Below are 12,991 nucleotides of genomic sequence, written 5' to 3'. Positions count from 1 at the left end.
AGCGCGCCGGATGGGACGCGGGGCGGCGCGACGCGCTGCCGGCGCGCCGGATGTGACGCGCGGGCGGGGAGAGGCGGGTTGCGCCCGCTCTGCCGCCTCGGGGGCCCGGCGGCGGGGCCGGGGCGGGGGCCGGGGCCGGGGCCGGGGCCGGGGCCGTCGCGTCCCCCCGGCTCAGGCGTCGGCCAGGCGCCGCGTGTAGCGCTGGATCGCCATCTGGAAGTGCTCGGGCGTGTTGTGGCGCGGCCGCAGGAGGATGACGAAGGCCTTCGGGAGGAAGTAGCCGCCCAGCAGGGCGCCGAGCGTGCAGAGGCCGCCCAGCACCCGGGCCGCCGCCTCCTCCCGGCCCCGTAGGGCGCCCTGCGTGCAGAGCACGGCGGCGGAGCCGGCGAGGTGCAGGAGCAGGCTGCAGGTCAGGCACTTGGCCTCGTTGTAGCTGGCGGGCAGGTCCTTGCCCGCGTAGCTGAGGGCGAAGCAGCCGGCGCTGAGCAGCACGGTGTAGGCGGTGACGGCCGTCCCGCTCGCCCCGTCGCCGCACTCCAGCACCACCCGCTCGGCCGACGCGCCGTAGTCCCTGCGCGGCGCCGAGGGGCTGGCGGCCTCCGAGGCCAGGCACAGCACCGCCTGGGCCGTCGTGCTGGCGGCGACCAAGAGCACCGGCCCCCCGCGCCGCTGCCAGGCCTCGTAGAGGGCCGGCCAGCGGGCGTTCAGCTTGAAGATGCAGAGGATCTGGAAGGAGCGTGTCGCCACGCACGAGAGGAAAACGGTGAAGCTGATGGCGAAGAGCGGGAGCCGCAGCAGGCACGTGGGCCCAGTGGGCTCCCCGAAGTAGGAGAAGAGGCTGCCGCAGGCGCAGGCCAGAGAGCCCAGCATGAGGAAGCACATCTTCCCGCCCGCAGACTTGACCACCGGTGTGGAGGCGTTCAGGGCGAAGAGGACGGCCAGCCCCGCCATGAGCAGCATGAGGAGGACGGCGAGGGTCAGCAGTGCCCAGGAGATGGGCTCGGACCAGGTCAGAAACTCAACGGTGCGGTTGAAGCAAGCTTCGCTCCGCGCAGGGGCCCACTCCTCTGCCCCGCAGGACTGGCAGCTGTAGAGGTCTGCGGAGGACAGGAGCCTGGGCGGTGACAGAGGCACCTCGCCCGCCACAGACCCCGGTAAGAACCTGCCGCGGTGGAGCACCCTGCCCTCACACGCCCTCGGGCTCTGTGCGAGAGCTGCCCACTCCTCGCGTCCAGCTCCTTGCCCTTGGGCGCTTCCTAGCCTTGAGGAGCACAGGGGGCTCTTTTCCCTCACGTTCCCCCAGTGGACTGCCAGAAGTCCATTGCTTGGGTGGAGAGGTGCGAGGCCACAGGGGCCCAGCAGCACGTGGGCTGTGGCTGGGAAGGGGCTTGTGTGTCCAGCAGGAACCTGTGAAGGCTGGGACGGGTCTGCAGCAGCAGCCCCCTTCTGCAGGCTGCGGTACGGGACAGTAATGCCGACCAGCCGCGTCTGGGGGCTCCCGCTGTGACCCGGAGCTGGCCCTTTCTGCCCTCCTCAGCCCACGTGTGGGCTGTGGCTGCCGGGTGGCCAGCTGCCAGCAAGGGGTTTGTCGCTGTGGCTGGTGACTCGGAGACAGGAGGTTCCTGCCGCCTGTCGTGGGGCGGGAGACATTGGAGGGACATTTCCATACGGCAGCTGTGGTGACCGTGTGGTGCGGAAGCCCCGTGTGCCATCTGAGGCACAAAGGTAACCACCGTGTCGAATTTCCCTCCCGGAGGATGCGGGGGCAGGAAGCAGCTGTGGGGCCGGACGTCCCTGGTCCCCTGGCTGCGGGAGCAGGGGCTCTGCCGGCACCGTCTGCGCTGGCTGTGGGACCGCGTGGGGCCACCTGCGGGCAGCGCACCCCGGAACACGCAGGGCGTGGGCTTTGCATACCCACGGGGAGTTGGACCCACTGTGTTCAGGCCAGCTCAGAGGTTTTCACCGACCACAGGGAGAAGGAGAGAGCAGGAGGGAAGAGGCTGGGGGAATGGCAAGACAGCAGCAAGGAGCTGACGGGAGGAGGAGGCAGGGCGCAAGCAGGGGGGCCAAGCGGGAAGGACGGGGAGGGAGCAGCCCCCCAGGGTGTACTGACCCGATCTGTTCAGGAAGGTTCCTGAGGGACAGGCCACGCAGCTGAAGCAGCATCGGTGGCGGCTCCGCTGCAGCCGCTTCTCCCCCGGCTGGCAGGCCTCGGAGCACACCGAGGTGGGAGCCTGTCAGGAGCACGGCGAGGGTCAGGCAGGCGAGCGGGGCAGGCGGCAGGACGCCTCGCTGAGCACCAGGCCCTGGCCGGGCAGCATTCGGGCAGCTCGCTGCCGGCTTTCAGGACAGACCCTGGGCAGGAGCCGAGAGCTCACCACGTTGTGGTTCTTAGAGGTGGTGGGAAAATGAGACTGTTTGAAGGTAAAAGTAGGAGCCTTTAGGGTTCGCGTGCCCTGCTTGTTTTTTGGAACGATAAAGCGATATTCAGAAGCAGATCGCCCCCCCGTGTACCACCTCCATCTGTCCTCATTTTGTCCTGCTATGGGGAAATACCCCAGAACTAGTGGTATTTGGGATGTAGCTGGCTCGGTAGAAAGCAAGAAATAAGATCTGGATGCAGAACAGTACCTGGCCATCTTCTGTGTGCCACAGGGTTATGCCCTGGTCGATGCTCAGCCTGTCGGGGTTCACACGGAAAGTTCCTATCACATCAAAAGCCCAGCTCGGGCCGCTCCAGTTCCACATGATGATGTCGTAGCCTTTACGAATGTCCCCGTTGGCATCAAAAGAGATGTGGCTCTTGTACAGGGTGAAGTTTACTTGCTTGATTTTGGGTAGGAGCTGTCAAACAGAAGAGGAAGAGAAGAGCCCTTCGCAGTGACAAGTCTCCTGCTGAGGAGTGCCTTGTCTCGGGAGGGAGATGTGCTAGAGGGCCCCTTCTCTGCTCCGGCTCCTCTCTCCAACCCGCACAGCTAGTGTATGCCCAGCTGCAGAAAGTCCCTTCCAGGTTTCTGCGAGGGGCTGGTGGTAGAGGAACAGAAGTGATCTAGGGCAGGGGTCTGGGTCTAGGCCCGGCTGCTGTGACTGTGGTGGACAGCTGAAGCCCATGAGGCTTTTCAGCTGGGACACGAGCCTTTCAGAGGGACAGAAAACCCCTGGGGGGAAGGATTTCCACAAGGAAGGTCCTTCCTCATGTTGCTCTTACCTGCCAGGGATAGACCGTGCCTTTGCTGCACGCCCCTGAGGCACAGCCCAGCAGGTCGTGGAGGCCATGGGCCACGGCGTACACGGCTGAGTACACGTTGAAGGACGCTTGAGCATCATACGTGTCAGGGGCAGTGGTGAGCAAGTGGCAGCCAGTGCAGCGCTGGGTGCAGCCCAGCTGGGTGCTCCTTCCAACTCCCCCGCCTGCCTCCGTGCTGCCGGCACGTTTGGCCGCAGCGCTTTCCTCTGCCATCTTCCAAGATTCAAAGCGTTCCAGCATCCTGGAATCTGTCTTCTCAACCGACACCCCAATGACCGAGCCGATACTCTGGATGCCAGGCACCTGCCAGACCGTTTGGGCTAACGACCAGTCTTCGGAGCCCACCCACACCATGCCTGTGACGTTCCTCTGGACCACCACCTCGAAGAAAGGGCGGGTGCTGCCTCTGGTGGAGAAGACGATGGTGACGTTGACCCTGGCGTCCGTGAGGATTCTGACCAGGTTGTGGAGCTCCGGGCTGCTGGCGTCTTTGTTGGCGGGGATGGTGCCTCGGTAGGCGACGCACACGCCGCTGGCGGTCAGCAGCTTGTAGAGAGCGTCCAGGCCGTCCTGGCCATAGGTGTTGTCGCTGCCCAGCAGCGCGACCCAAGTCCACCCAAACTGCTGCAGCAGCAGGAAGATGGCCTTCACTTGCTGCCTGTCGCTGGGAATGGTGCGCAGGAACGAGGGGTAGAACCGCTTCAGGCTCAGCGTCTCCAAGGAGGCTTCGTAGCTGATCTGCAAAGGGAGCCAGGTGAAAGGGGGTAGCGCTCCCCCAGGCAGCGGCACCCTCAGAGCTCATGGTGCAGGCAGCCCATCTCCTGAAGAGACTTGGGGCCAGGCAAGCAGCCTGGAGCCAAACGTGCTGCCACGAGAGAAGCCTTTGAAGGACGGCGACCCAGCCCCGATTTCTGCCTGCTGGCTGCCAGCGCCTGGGCAGAGACCGAGGCTAGCGCACGCACGGAGGGGCTGCGTTTGCAGCTCAGCCTGGCTCCTCAGCTCCAAGCCCATCCTCCCTCCAACCACTGCTCCTCGGAATCCCTTTCCTTCATCTGCCAGGGGAGCGACGCTTACCTCCGGCACAAGGAAGACGCCGAGGATGGCCGCTGTGGTGAGGGCCAGCTGGGTGCTGTCAGGCCCGATGACGGCCACGGCCTCGGGCTCATAGCGGCGGAAGGTGGGGAGCACCTCGACCTCCTGCCCGCCTTTCCTGGCGAGGGCACGCAGCGTGGCGTGGAGGCTGGCGGGCTCCGAGCAGGCGTCATGGATGTCGTAGCCCAAGGTGACGTTGGGGAGGAGGACGCTGGAGTTGTTGATCTCCTCCACGGCGAAGCGCATGGCCTGGGACAGGTAGTAGCCGTGGCTCTTGAAGGCGGCGGCGCTGTGTGAATGCGAAAGCGGTGTTCAGGGAGGAAAAAAAACGCGTTTTCGGGGGAGAAAAACGGGCGGGGCGAGGGGGACTCACCCGTCGCAGCCGTCCACCAGCGGCCGGTCGGCGGCCCGCGGCGCCGGGGCGTGCATCGGGAAGAGGCCGGCCAGGCGGTAATCGCCGCGGCGGGTGAAGGAGGCGGCGGCGGCCGCGCAGAGGCAGAGCAGGGCGGGCAGCGGCATGGCGGGGCGGCGCCGGCGGCGGGCGGCGCCTCTTAACGGGGCGGGCGGCGCCCGGCCGAGGGGCGGCCCCGGAGGAGGCGGAGGGAGGCTGAGGCGGCCATGCCCGCGCGGCGCGGCCCGCCGTCCCGCCGCCCCCGCCGGGCCCTGTCCCGCGGGGGCCGGGCGGAGGCGGCCTGGAGGGAGTTCGCCGCCTCCTTCGCCCGCGCCGGCATGGTGCCGCCGGCCGAGGCGGGCCTGGTGGCCGTGGAGGCGGCGGAGGGCGCCGCCGTCCTCCTCCTGGCGCCGCGGCAGGTAAGCAGGGGCCGGCCCCGCCGCTCCCTCCCTGCCGGCCCTCCACCTCACCGCCCTGTCTCCCCGCAGGCGCTGACCTTCACCGGCAAATGCCGCCTGCGGTGTCTCTACGGCGCCGTCCGCCTCCTGGGCTTCGCCATCGCCTCCCACCAGCCGGGGCTGCCGGTCTTCTCGCCGGCCACCCACTGCGCGCTCACCCTGGAGGCGCTGCCCGCCGCCCGCCCGCCCGCCGCCGACCTCCGGCAGCTCCGCACCGCCGCCCGCGCCGCCATGCGGGCGCACAGCGTCCGCCGCCGTGAGTGCCAGCCCGGGGCGGGGGCAGCGGAGGGCGGCCCGGGGGCCCGCCGGTTGTGGGCCGCCATTTTGTGTGCGGCGCGGTGCGGGGCGGCAGCCATTTTGTGTGCGGCGCGGTGCGGGGCGGCAGCCATTTTGTGTGCGGCGCGGTGCGGGGCGGCAGCCATTTTGCGTGCGGCGCTGCACCGCCCGTGGACGCGGGCTGAGGGCGGCGCTCTCCCCCCGTTGCAGAGGCGCGGGTGAAGGTGATGGCGCGGTTCTCGCCGGAGTGCGCCGTGGTGCTGCTGGAGCACCTGGACACGCCGGTGACCCGGTTCCTGCTGAGCTACCCACCGCTGTCGCGGCTCTTCGAGCCCCAGGTGAGACCCAGAGGGCGTCGTGGTGCCCGCTCCGCCCTGCCCGGCGGCACGGGTGACACACCTTCCCCGAAACAGGCCTCGTGTGGAGCGAGAGGCGGCTGCCTCGCTTAGCGTGCCTGTCAGTGTCCGGCCACACAGCCACAGGGCCTTGTGCACACCTCTGGAAGGGGTTTCCCTTTCTCCCTAGAAAAAGGAAGAATCCAGCTTCACGCCAGAGGATGCGGTTCTGGCGTCTGTTGGCATCGTGAAGTGTGGCCCTGACCATGGGCTGCTGGTGTCAGAGAGCATGTTCCTGGCTCTGGAGGAGCTGATCCAAGCGTGCTGTGGTGAGTGGCCTGAGCTTGGGGGCTGTAGGAGCCTGAATTCATGAGGCTTTTCATGAGTTAAAGCCAGGGAGAGTGTGCCCTGTGATGGGCACTGATGGAGAAGCATGTTTTTGTGCTAAATCCTGTGAGTCTTTGAGCTCGTGCATCACCTCAAGTGGGTTTGTGTCTCTCCTGCCAGACAGGCAGCTTGCTGCTGCAGAGGCCCTTCCCAGTCTGACGTCAAAGCTCGTGTTTTGCTGGTTTGTAGCGGGTACAAAACCCACCCCCTTACTTACCCAGCAACATGGAAAATATCATGAGCAACTGGGGTCTGTACATGCCGGGTTGTAGTGCTAGGGCTTGCTTCTCACGTCAGGAGCCTTTTGCCTTTACACGGGTACACTTAAACTACTTTTCTTTCGTGGATCTTTTTTTTTTCTGTTTAATTAAAATACAACCTAGTCAGACCACAGAGTCTGTAGGGGTTTTTTTTGGCTGCTTTTTTTTTAAAGCAATTTATGTAAAGGGGGCACAACAGAGTAGCTGGCAGCATTGGCCCGTTTCAGAGTATGTTTGTTTTTCTAGAGGAAGATGAAGGTGTCCCCGTGGTTCTGGTGTGTGGCCCAAAAAACAGTGGGAAATCAACATTTAACAGATACCTAATTAATCTGTTACTGAATCGGTGAGTCTTTCCATGTTCTACAATTTAAGTATTGCATGGGATTTGAGAGAAGGGGAAAAAGCCTGCCTGCCAAGGTTCTCAGAAAAGCTGTTATGGCTGGAAGCTGGCTATACTTTTAAAACGAAAATACAGAAAAATAGGTGTTCTTGTCTTGGGTTGCTTTCAGAAAAGTGGATTACTGAAACATTTCTACTGAAATACTACTAGATGGCTGTCTCAGAGTATGTGAACTAATTGGGCACAGAGCAGGTAGGGTTCAGTAGGGAACTGGGAACTATAGGGCTTAAAAACACGCAGTAAGTTCTAATTTGTTAGTGTCTTTGACGGTTCTTGGCAGAGCAAGGTGTAGAAGTTTATTCCCCTGACCGCTGCATGCCTAAAACAGATTATAAAGTTTATAGATCTCAAGTGGCTGGTCTCAGGGTGCGTGGTTAACGCGTGGGAGGAGGTACACCGGTTAGTACCACCTCTGGTTATTGTTCTGGCAAGTTCCCTTAAAGCTGGAGGGGTGCGGAGCTGCGCTGACACAGCACTGAGCTGCAGGTGAGCCTTGCACGTTCTCGCTTGGCACCCTCTGATGCCAGGGAAGGAGAGAGACAAGTGCTGGTTTGACTGTATTCAAGAACTTAATGTTGACGACCCAGAACAAAATCAGACTGTGTTTCCGATGTGTTCCAGGTCGTGTCCTGTTTCTTTTTGTAGTGGTCGCTAATGTACGGGCTTCTCTCACTGCAGCCTTCCCTCGGTTGAATATATGGAATGTGACATAGGTCAAACCGAATTTACACCGCCTGGATGCGTGTCTTTAAGCAGTGTAACAGAGCCAATTCTTGGTACGTGTTTTGCTGTTTTCTGCAGTTGCCAGAAACCTGTTTAATTTCCAGAAAGCGCTTCCTGAGTAGAGGCGGTGCTTTAGGGGAAGTTGCCACATCTGTCAAAAGTGCAGAGAAGAAAATAAAACAAAAGTTTTCTTGCTAGGGTTGTCTGGGTTCCATCTGAAAATCTCAGTAAGTAACATGGAGCTATTCTCCTTGCCCTTTTTTTTTTTTTTCCTGTTTTAAAGAGAGAATATAGTTGTTTTTCAGATTTGAAAGGTCTCTTTGGGGAAGTGTTTCCCAGTTTTCAGTATCCATAGATGAAACTAGCTTGGCAAATACTGAGTGGATCCATGTAGGTTGGGGGCTGTTGTTAATGAGCATAAGAAAACTAGAGCCAGAGAATTGGCTGCTATTTGTGGATTTGTGGATTCGGGTCACGGCCTAAAAAGGGTGTGGCCAGACTGGTTAACTGTTTGGATAGTCTTGTCGTAAAAGTCTTGTTTTGAAATTCGCAAGAGTGTAACCAGTGATGTAAAACAAACAAGAAAAGGAAGAACCAAACCCCAAACAAACAGAGCTCCTAGCTGTAGTCTTGCCAGTGACAGAAAAGGTTCTCCATAGGCGGAGGCTGTACGAGAAGGACTGCTGGCGTGTGAAAGAGGGCAGGTTATTTCGGAAGGGATTGCGTGTAGGTGCTACAGGGATGGGAGTTTCTTGATTTGACCTCCTGAAGCAACTAGAGGTTTGCTGCTTGCTTTTTCAGGCCCACCCTTCACTCACCAGCAGACGCCACGTAAGATGGTGTATTACGGACAGATCAGTTGTGAGCAGGACACGGAGAGGTACCTGGATGTCGTGAAGTACGTGTTCAGCTCCTACAAGAAGGAAGTGCCTTTAGTCATCAACACCATGGGCTGGGTGAAAGGTAAAGGGGATCAGTCTGCTCTCCAGAGGGGGTGCGGTAGGAGCGGTCGTGCTTTCTGGAGAGGCCGGAGCCAGAACATCCAGCTGGCTCGCCTTGAGCTGGTGCTGGTCACCCGTCACGGTGCGGCGGCAGCAATTGTGTGTTCTCTGCTCCCTAAAGGTGAGGGGTTGCTGCTTCTGATTGATATCATTCGGCTGTTGTCACCCAGTCACATTGTTCAGATGGACGTGTACGACTGGAAGGCCATGGCCCCGCTCACCCCGGAGTACGTCCATCTCACCCCCGGCCTGTACACCAAGGGCCGGCAGCAGGCCAAGTGCAAGCAGGGGGGGACGAGCGGAGCGGAGAGCTGGAAGCCCTCTGAAGGGGAGGGGGATGCCTCGGCTCCCGAGTACAAGCTGCTGTACGTCCATCCAGAATTCCCTCGAGCAGGGGTTGCAGGTGAAGCGTAAGTAGAGAGTTCGGTGCGACGTGGTGGTCAGCGGGTGAACGCGGTCCTGCCTAGGCCTGAGGTAGAGGCTCTTGCTTTGCTGTGGCCTCGGGAGCTCCGTAGATTGGAGCTACCCGTTTGCTTGTTGGGGGGTTACGTTTGGGTGGTGTTTGTCTGGGTTTTCTGGGGGCTTGCTTTGGTGGCGGGGTGGTTGGGAGGAGGTTTGTGTAGGGTTTAGGCTGGGGGGGAGGGGGTTGTTCCTGCTCTATTTCCAGTGACCGCTGTCAGTTACTTACACGCTGGCTGTGGCTTCTGCCTGGGATTGTTCAGTGTCTGGTCTCCTTGTTTTTTCTAATTGGGAGGTTCCTTATCCATCCAAACCTAGATGATGATCACATTATTTCTTAATTTCTCTTGATACTTTGAGCATCTCTGAAATGCGTATTTTCTTAGACCTTGGGTCTGTCTTGCCGATCGTAACTGCTTTTTTTTGACTCAGCCTTCACTAACGAGTTCTAATAAAACAAATGTATTGCTCTGTCTGGTGGCTGACTGGAAGGTGTGTGCAGATCAGGGTTGCAGAAGGAAGCTGTTATCTAATAGCAGACTTTGGGTAAAGATTAAAAAAAAAAAAACAAAACCCACAAACAAAAAACCCACCACCCTTGCTAATTAACGCCTTTTTAAAGTGGAAACGTGCCGTAAATCCTGTGGTCCCTTAGCGGAAATAAAAACATAGCTCTGAGTTTCCTTAGTGGTAGAAGCTTTAAAAGCTGAACTCGTGTGACCTGGCGGCGGGTGCCGCCGGCGGAGCGGGGCCGTGCGCGGTGTCTGGTGGGAGCCGCGGCGGGAGGGCGCGCTGCCTGCCCTGACGGGCTGCGCTCCCTCTTGCAGGCGAGTCCACAGCGGCATCCTGCGGGACATGGCCATGCTGGGCTACCTGGGCCAGCTGCAGGCCCCGGATGTGGGGGCGGTGCTGCCGCTGCACAGCCTGGTGCCCTACCAGGTAAGGGCTCGGGGGGTCGCGGGGGGCCCGGCCCGTGGCGGTCGGCAGGTCTGCTGGTTCTGCGAGTGTTTCCCGGAAGAGGGAGAAACACTCTGTGCTCCGCGAAAAGAGGGCGGCGTGGTTGGGTGTGACTGGAAGCGAGGCTTCTGTGGAGATGTCGGTGTGGCACGTGTCTCCTGCGCGCTCGGGTGTTGGTGTTGAAACCCCGGTGTTTGCCGCTGAGGTAATGCCTGTCTGTAAGCGTGGGCCAGGAGCTCTCGGGTTTGGTGTGCTTGGCGCTGCCTTATCTCTGAACTGGAACTAGATCGCGGTTGAGCTGATGAGCCGTTTCTTCTTCCTCATTTTTACCCCCTCAGGTACCTTTCAACGCGGTCGCGCTCAGGGTCGTTCACACCGACGTTGCTCCTACCAACATCATGTACGCGGTGAACGCCAGCTGGGTCGGGCTCTGCAGGATACCCGATGAAATCAGATGCCAGAGCGAGGGGCCGGTCTTGCTGACACAGACACCGGTCTGCGACTGCCTTGGCTTCGGTGAGCGAGCCCGGGAAGCCGTGGGCCGGTGCTGCCTGTCGGGTTTGGTCAGACAGGCTGCGTGCGGAGTGCCGGAGTCGCCCGCTCTTTCAGAAACAGCTGAAAAAGCAGGATGAGACCGAAGAGCAATCGGTGTTCTTTGCTGTTGCAAGCCGTGCGTCAAGTCCTCTGGTTTCTGTTGACTTGTGGGGACGGCGATGGGGAGCGTCGCTGAGCGGCACCTCTTGCAGCTCCCTTCTCGGCCTCAGCTGGGCCGCTGCCTCGCTCTCGGGATTCACACGCTCAAAAGCAGATGCCGCGTGGCTCTGCTGCCGGCGTCTGTCAGTGTCTTCTACGACTCGACCCAATGTAGCGGTTCTGAGTGTATCGGAGTTCAATACGGAGCTCCCCGAGCTCCCGTGGGAGCGCGCTGGTGAAGGTGGTTTGGGAGGTTAGCGGGTCGTGTACGCGGAGGAGCGGGGTGCGGCGGTGCAGGCGTTTCTCGGGGTGTGCCTCAAGCGCCTCTCTTGGTTCTGCAAGAGCCGTTTATTCAAAGAGCTTCAGCCGTGCCCAGTTTCACAGTCCGGGATGACTTAAGACTGAACTTTGCATGTTGGTTTTTTGTTGTTGTTGTTAATTTTTCAGGAATTGTTCGAGGGGTTGAGATGGAGAAGAAGCTTTACCACGTGCTGACGCCAGTGCCTCCGGAGAACTTGAGAGCAGTGAACTGCCTGCTCCTTGGAAACGTTGCCATCCCAAACTGCGTCCTTGTGGGCCAGGTAGGAGCAGCGCGGGAGCTGGCTGAGCGCAGGCTGGCTGGCGGGTTTTCACATTTCTTATTTCTGGGGCTTAGGCGTGCCCGGGGCTGCCTGGGCGTTCGCAGACGGCTGTCTCTCTAGGAAGTTGTCCTTAACACCTAGAAACAAGGGAGAGGAGAACGTTCTTGTCGTGTTTCAGACACCAGAGCAGGGTTTGTTCAGTCGTAGCTTGTCCTTTCCACCGGTCCGCAGAGGAGAGCGCTTCCCGCTTGTTGGACACGAGTTGTTGAAGTTGTTTGCGGTTTTGTTTTTCATCTTTCCAGCAAGGAGTTGAGGGCGAGATCCCCTATGTCACAGCTGACTATAACTACAGCATCTTGGGGTCTGGGAAGCTGAAAAAGAAGAAGCATTTCAAGAGGAGGGAGTACGCGTTCGAGTGTGATTACACCTAGAGCCAGGGGACCCGGGACCGTGGGGTTGGTTTTGTACGGAGACGGGCGAGAGCTGGGTGCGGCCGTGGAAGCCCTGGGCGCTGCAGAGCTCTGAGACCCCGGGCACTTGTCCGGAGTAGATACCACAGCATGTCCGGTTTTGATAATGTTTTATATTTTGAGTTTGTATTTCGGTGTTTTGTAATAAATAGCCATTAAAAACGTTGGCTTGGTTTGAATTTTCCTCAGCCGGTGGTGACTTGGACACAGCTGATCCCGGCCGGGGGCGGTGACCGTCGAAAGCGCGCTCTGCCTCGAGCTGGGAGCCATCGGGTCTGGCCTTGGCTCGGCTCTGGGCTCCCGAGGGCGATCTGCGGTGCTGCGAGGGGCGGCAGGAGCGGGTCAGAAACCCCTCGCTCCGCCCGGGTGACCGCAGGTGCAGCCGCTGGAGGGAGTTGGTCGCTCGGCTCCCCGTGGCGGTGACCGTCCCCCGGCAGCTGGGGACGCCGCTGGCTCTGCCCTGTGGCCGCGGCTCCAGCGCAAGGCCCTGAGCGCCGGCTGGGCCTGGCTGAAGTGCGTTGCCAGCTCTGCCTGGACAGGCTGCGCTGCGGGTGGAGGCGAACACGGGGTGGGAGCGGGCAGGAACGTGTCGCCCCTGCGCGGAGCACCGGCGTGCTTGGTCTGCCTGGCTCGTTACCGGGCCTGTGCCCTGCTGCGAAAGACTGGAGGAACTTTATTGGCTTTTTGGGGTGTTTTTCAGCTCTTTGTTGGGGCAGCGATTTGCTCCAGAGTGAAGATGAGGTTGGTGGGAGTTGCGGAGGTGAGTGAGGGTCTTGGGATGAGTTTGGGGGAAAAAACCACTCCTGAATGGGTAAGATCAGCACGCGAGGCATTTAATGGGTCCGTGACTGCAAAACCAGCCTGGCTTCTAACGGCGATTCCTGCTCACGTGGCGTGGCCCTGCCCGTGTCCCAAAGCAGGCGACAGCCTGGCCCCGGGGTCTGCAGCCCCCTGAGACAGAAGCCCCACCAGATCCCCCATGGCCAGGTCTCTCCTGTGGAGAAAGGAGGGATGTGGAGCGCTGCTCCGTGCTGCATCTTTGCAGCTGGCGAGTGCCTTGGGGGTGAATAACCTGCAAAAAATGGTTTTATCTGGGTTGCGAGGAGGTTTCCCAGCACTCCAGAAACGTGTGCCTTAAACGAAGGAATGAAATGGGATGGCTGGTAGGGAGGGGACGGAGCTGGAGAGGAGCTGCGAGGGGCTGTGCAGCGTTGCAGCCTTCTAAAGAGTTAAAGCTTTAACTTAATCTAGGCCTAATTAT

The 12,991-nt window shown here is 60.3% G+C and overlaps 2 protein-coding genes across 2 annotated transcripts; one reads left to right on the top strand and one right to left on the bottom strand.

Moving 5' to 3' along the window:
• Positions 1-171: 171 nt before the first annotated feature.
• Positions 172-4,858, bottom strand: TAS1R1 (taste 1 receptor member 1). Its single transcript, XM_086475982.1, has 6 exons — positions 4,713-4,858; positions 4,322-4,628; positions 3,209-3,985; positions 2,632-2,844; positions 2,114-2,234; positions 172-1,097 (listed from the first exon to the last, which is right to left on the bottom strand). The coding sequence occupies exons 1-6, from the start codon at positions 4,856-4,858 to the stop codon at positions 172-174; spliced, it is 2,490 nt and encodes an 829-aa protein (XP_086332108.1).
• Positions 4,859-4,957: 99 nt separating this feature from the next.
• On the top strand, positions 4,958-11,897 carry NOL9 (nucleolar protein 9). The gene is made up of 12 exons (XM_086475983.1): positions 4,958-5,149; positions 5,219-5,444; positions 5,675-5,802; positions 5,990-6,128; positions 6,693-6,789; positions 7,525-7,622; positions 8,371-8,532; positions 8,692-8,980; positions 9,857-9,968; positions 10,325-10,502; positions 11,127-11,260; positions 11,563-11,897. The coding sequence occupies exons 1-12, from the start codon at positions 4,958-4,960 to the stop codon at positions 11,689-11,691; spliced, it is 1,884 nt and encodes a 627-aa protein (XP_086332109.1). The 3' UTR covers positions 11,692-11,897.
• Positions 11,898-12,991: the final 1,094 nt, after the last annotated feature.

Source organism: Leptosomus discolor, chromosome 20 (assembly GCF_034619465.1).
Source record: "Leptosomus discolor isolate bLepDis1 chromosome 20, bLepDis1.hap2, whole genome shotgun sequence".
Taxonomy (NCBI): domain Eukaryota; kingdom Metazoa; phylum Chordata; class Aves; order Leptosomiformes; family Leptosomidae; genus Leptosomus; species Leptosomus discolor.
Note: the sequence above shows the minus strand (reverse complement) of the source record. Positions and strands in the feature narration are given on the sequence as shown.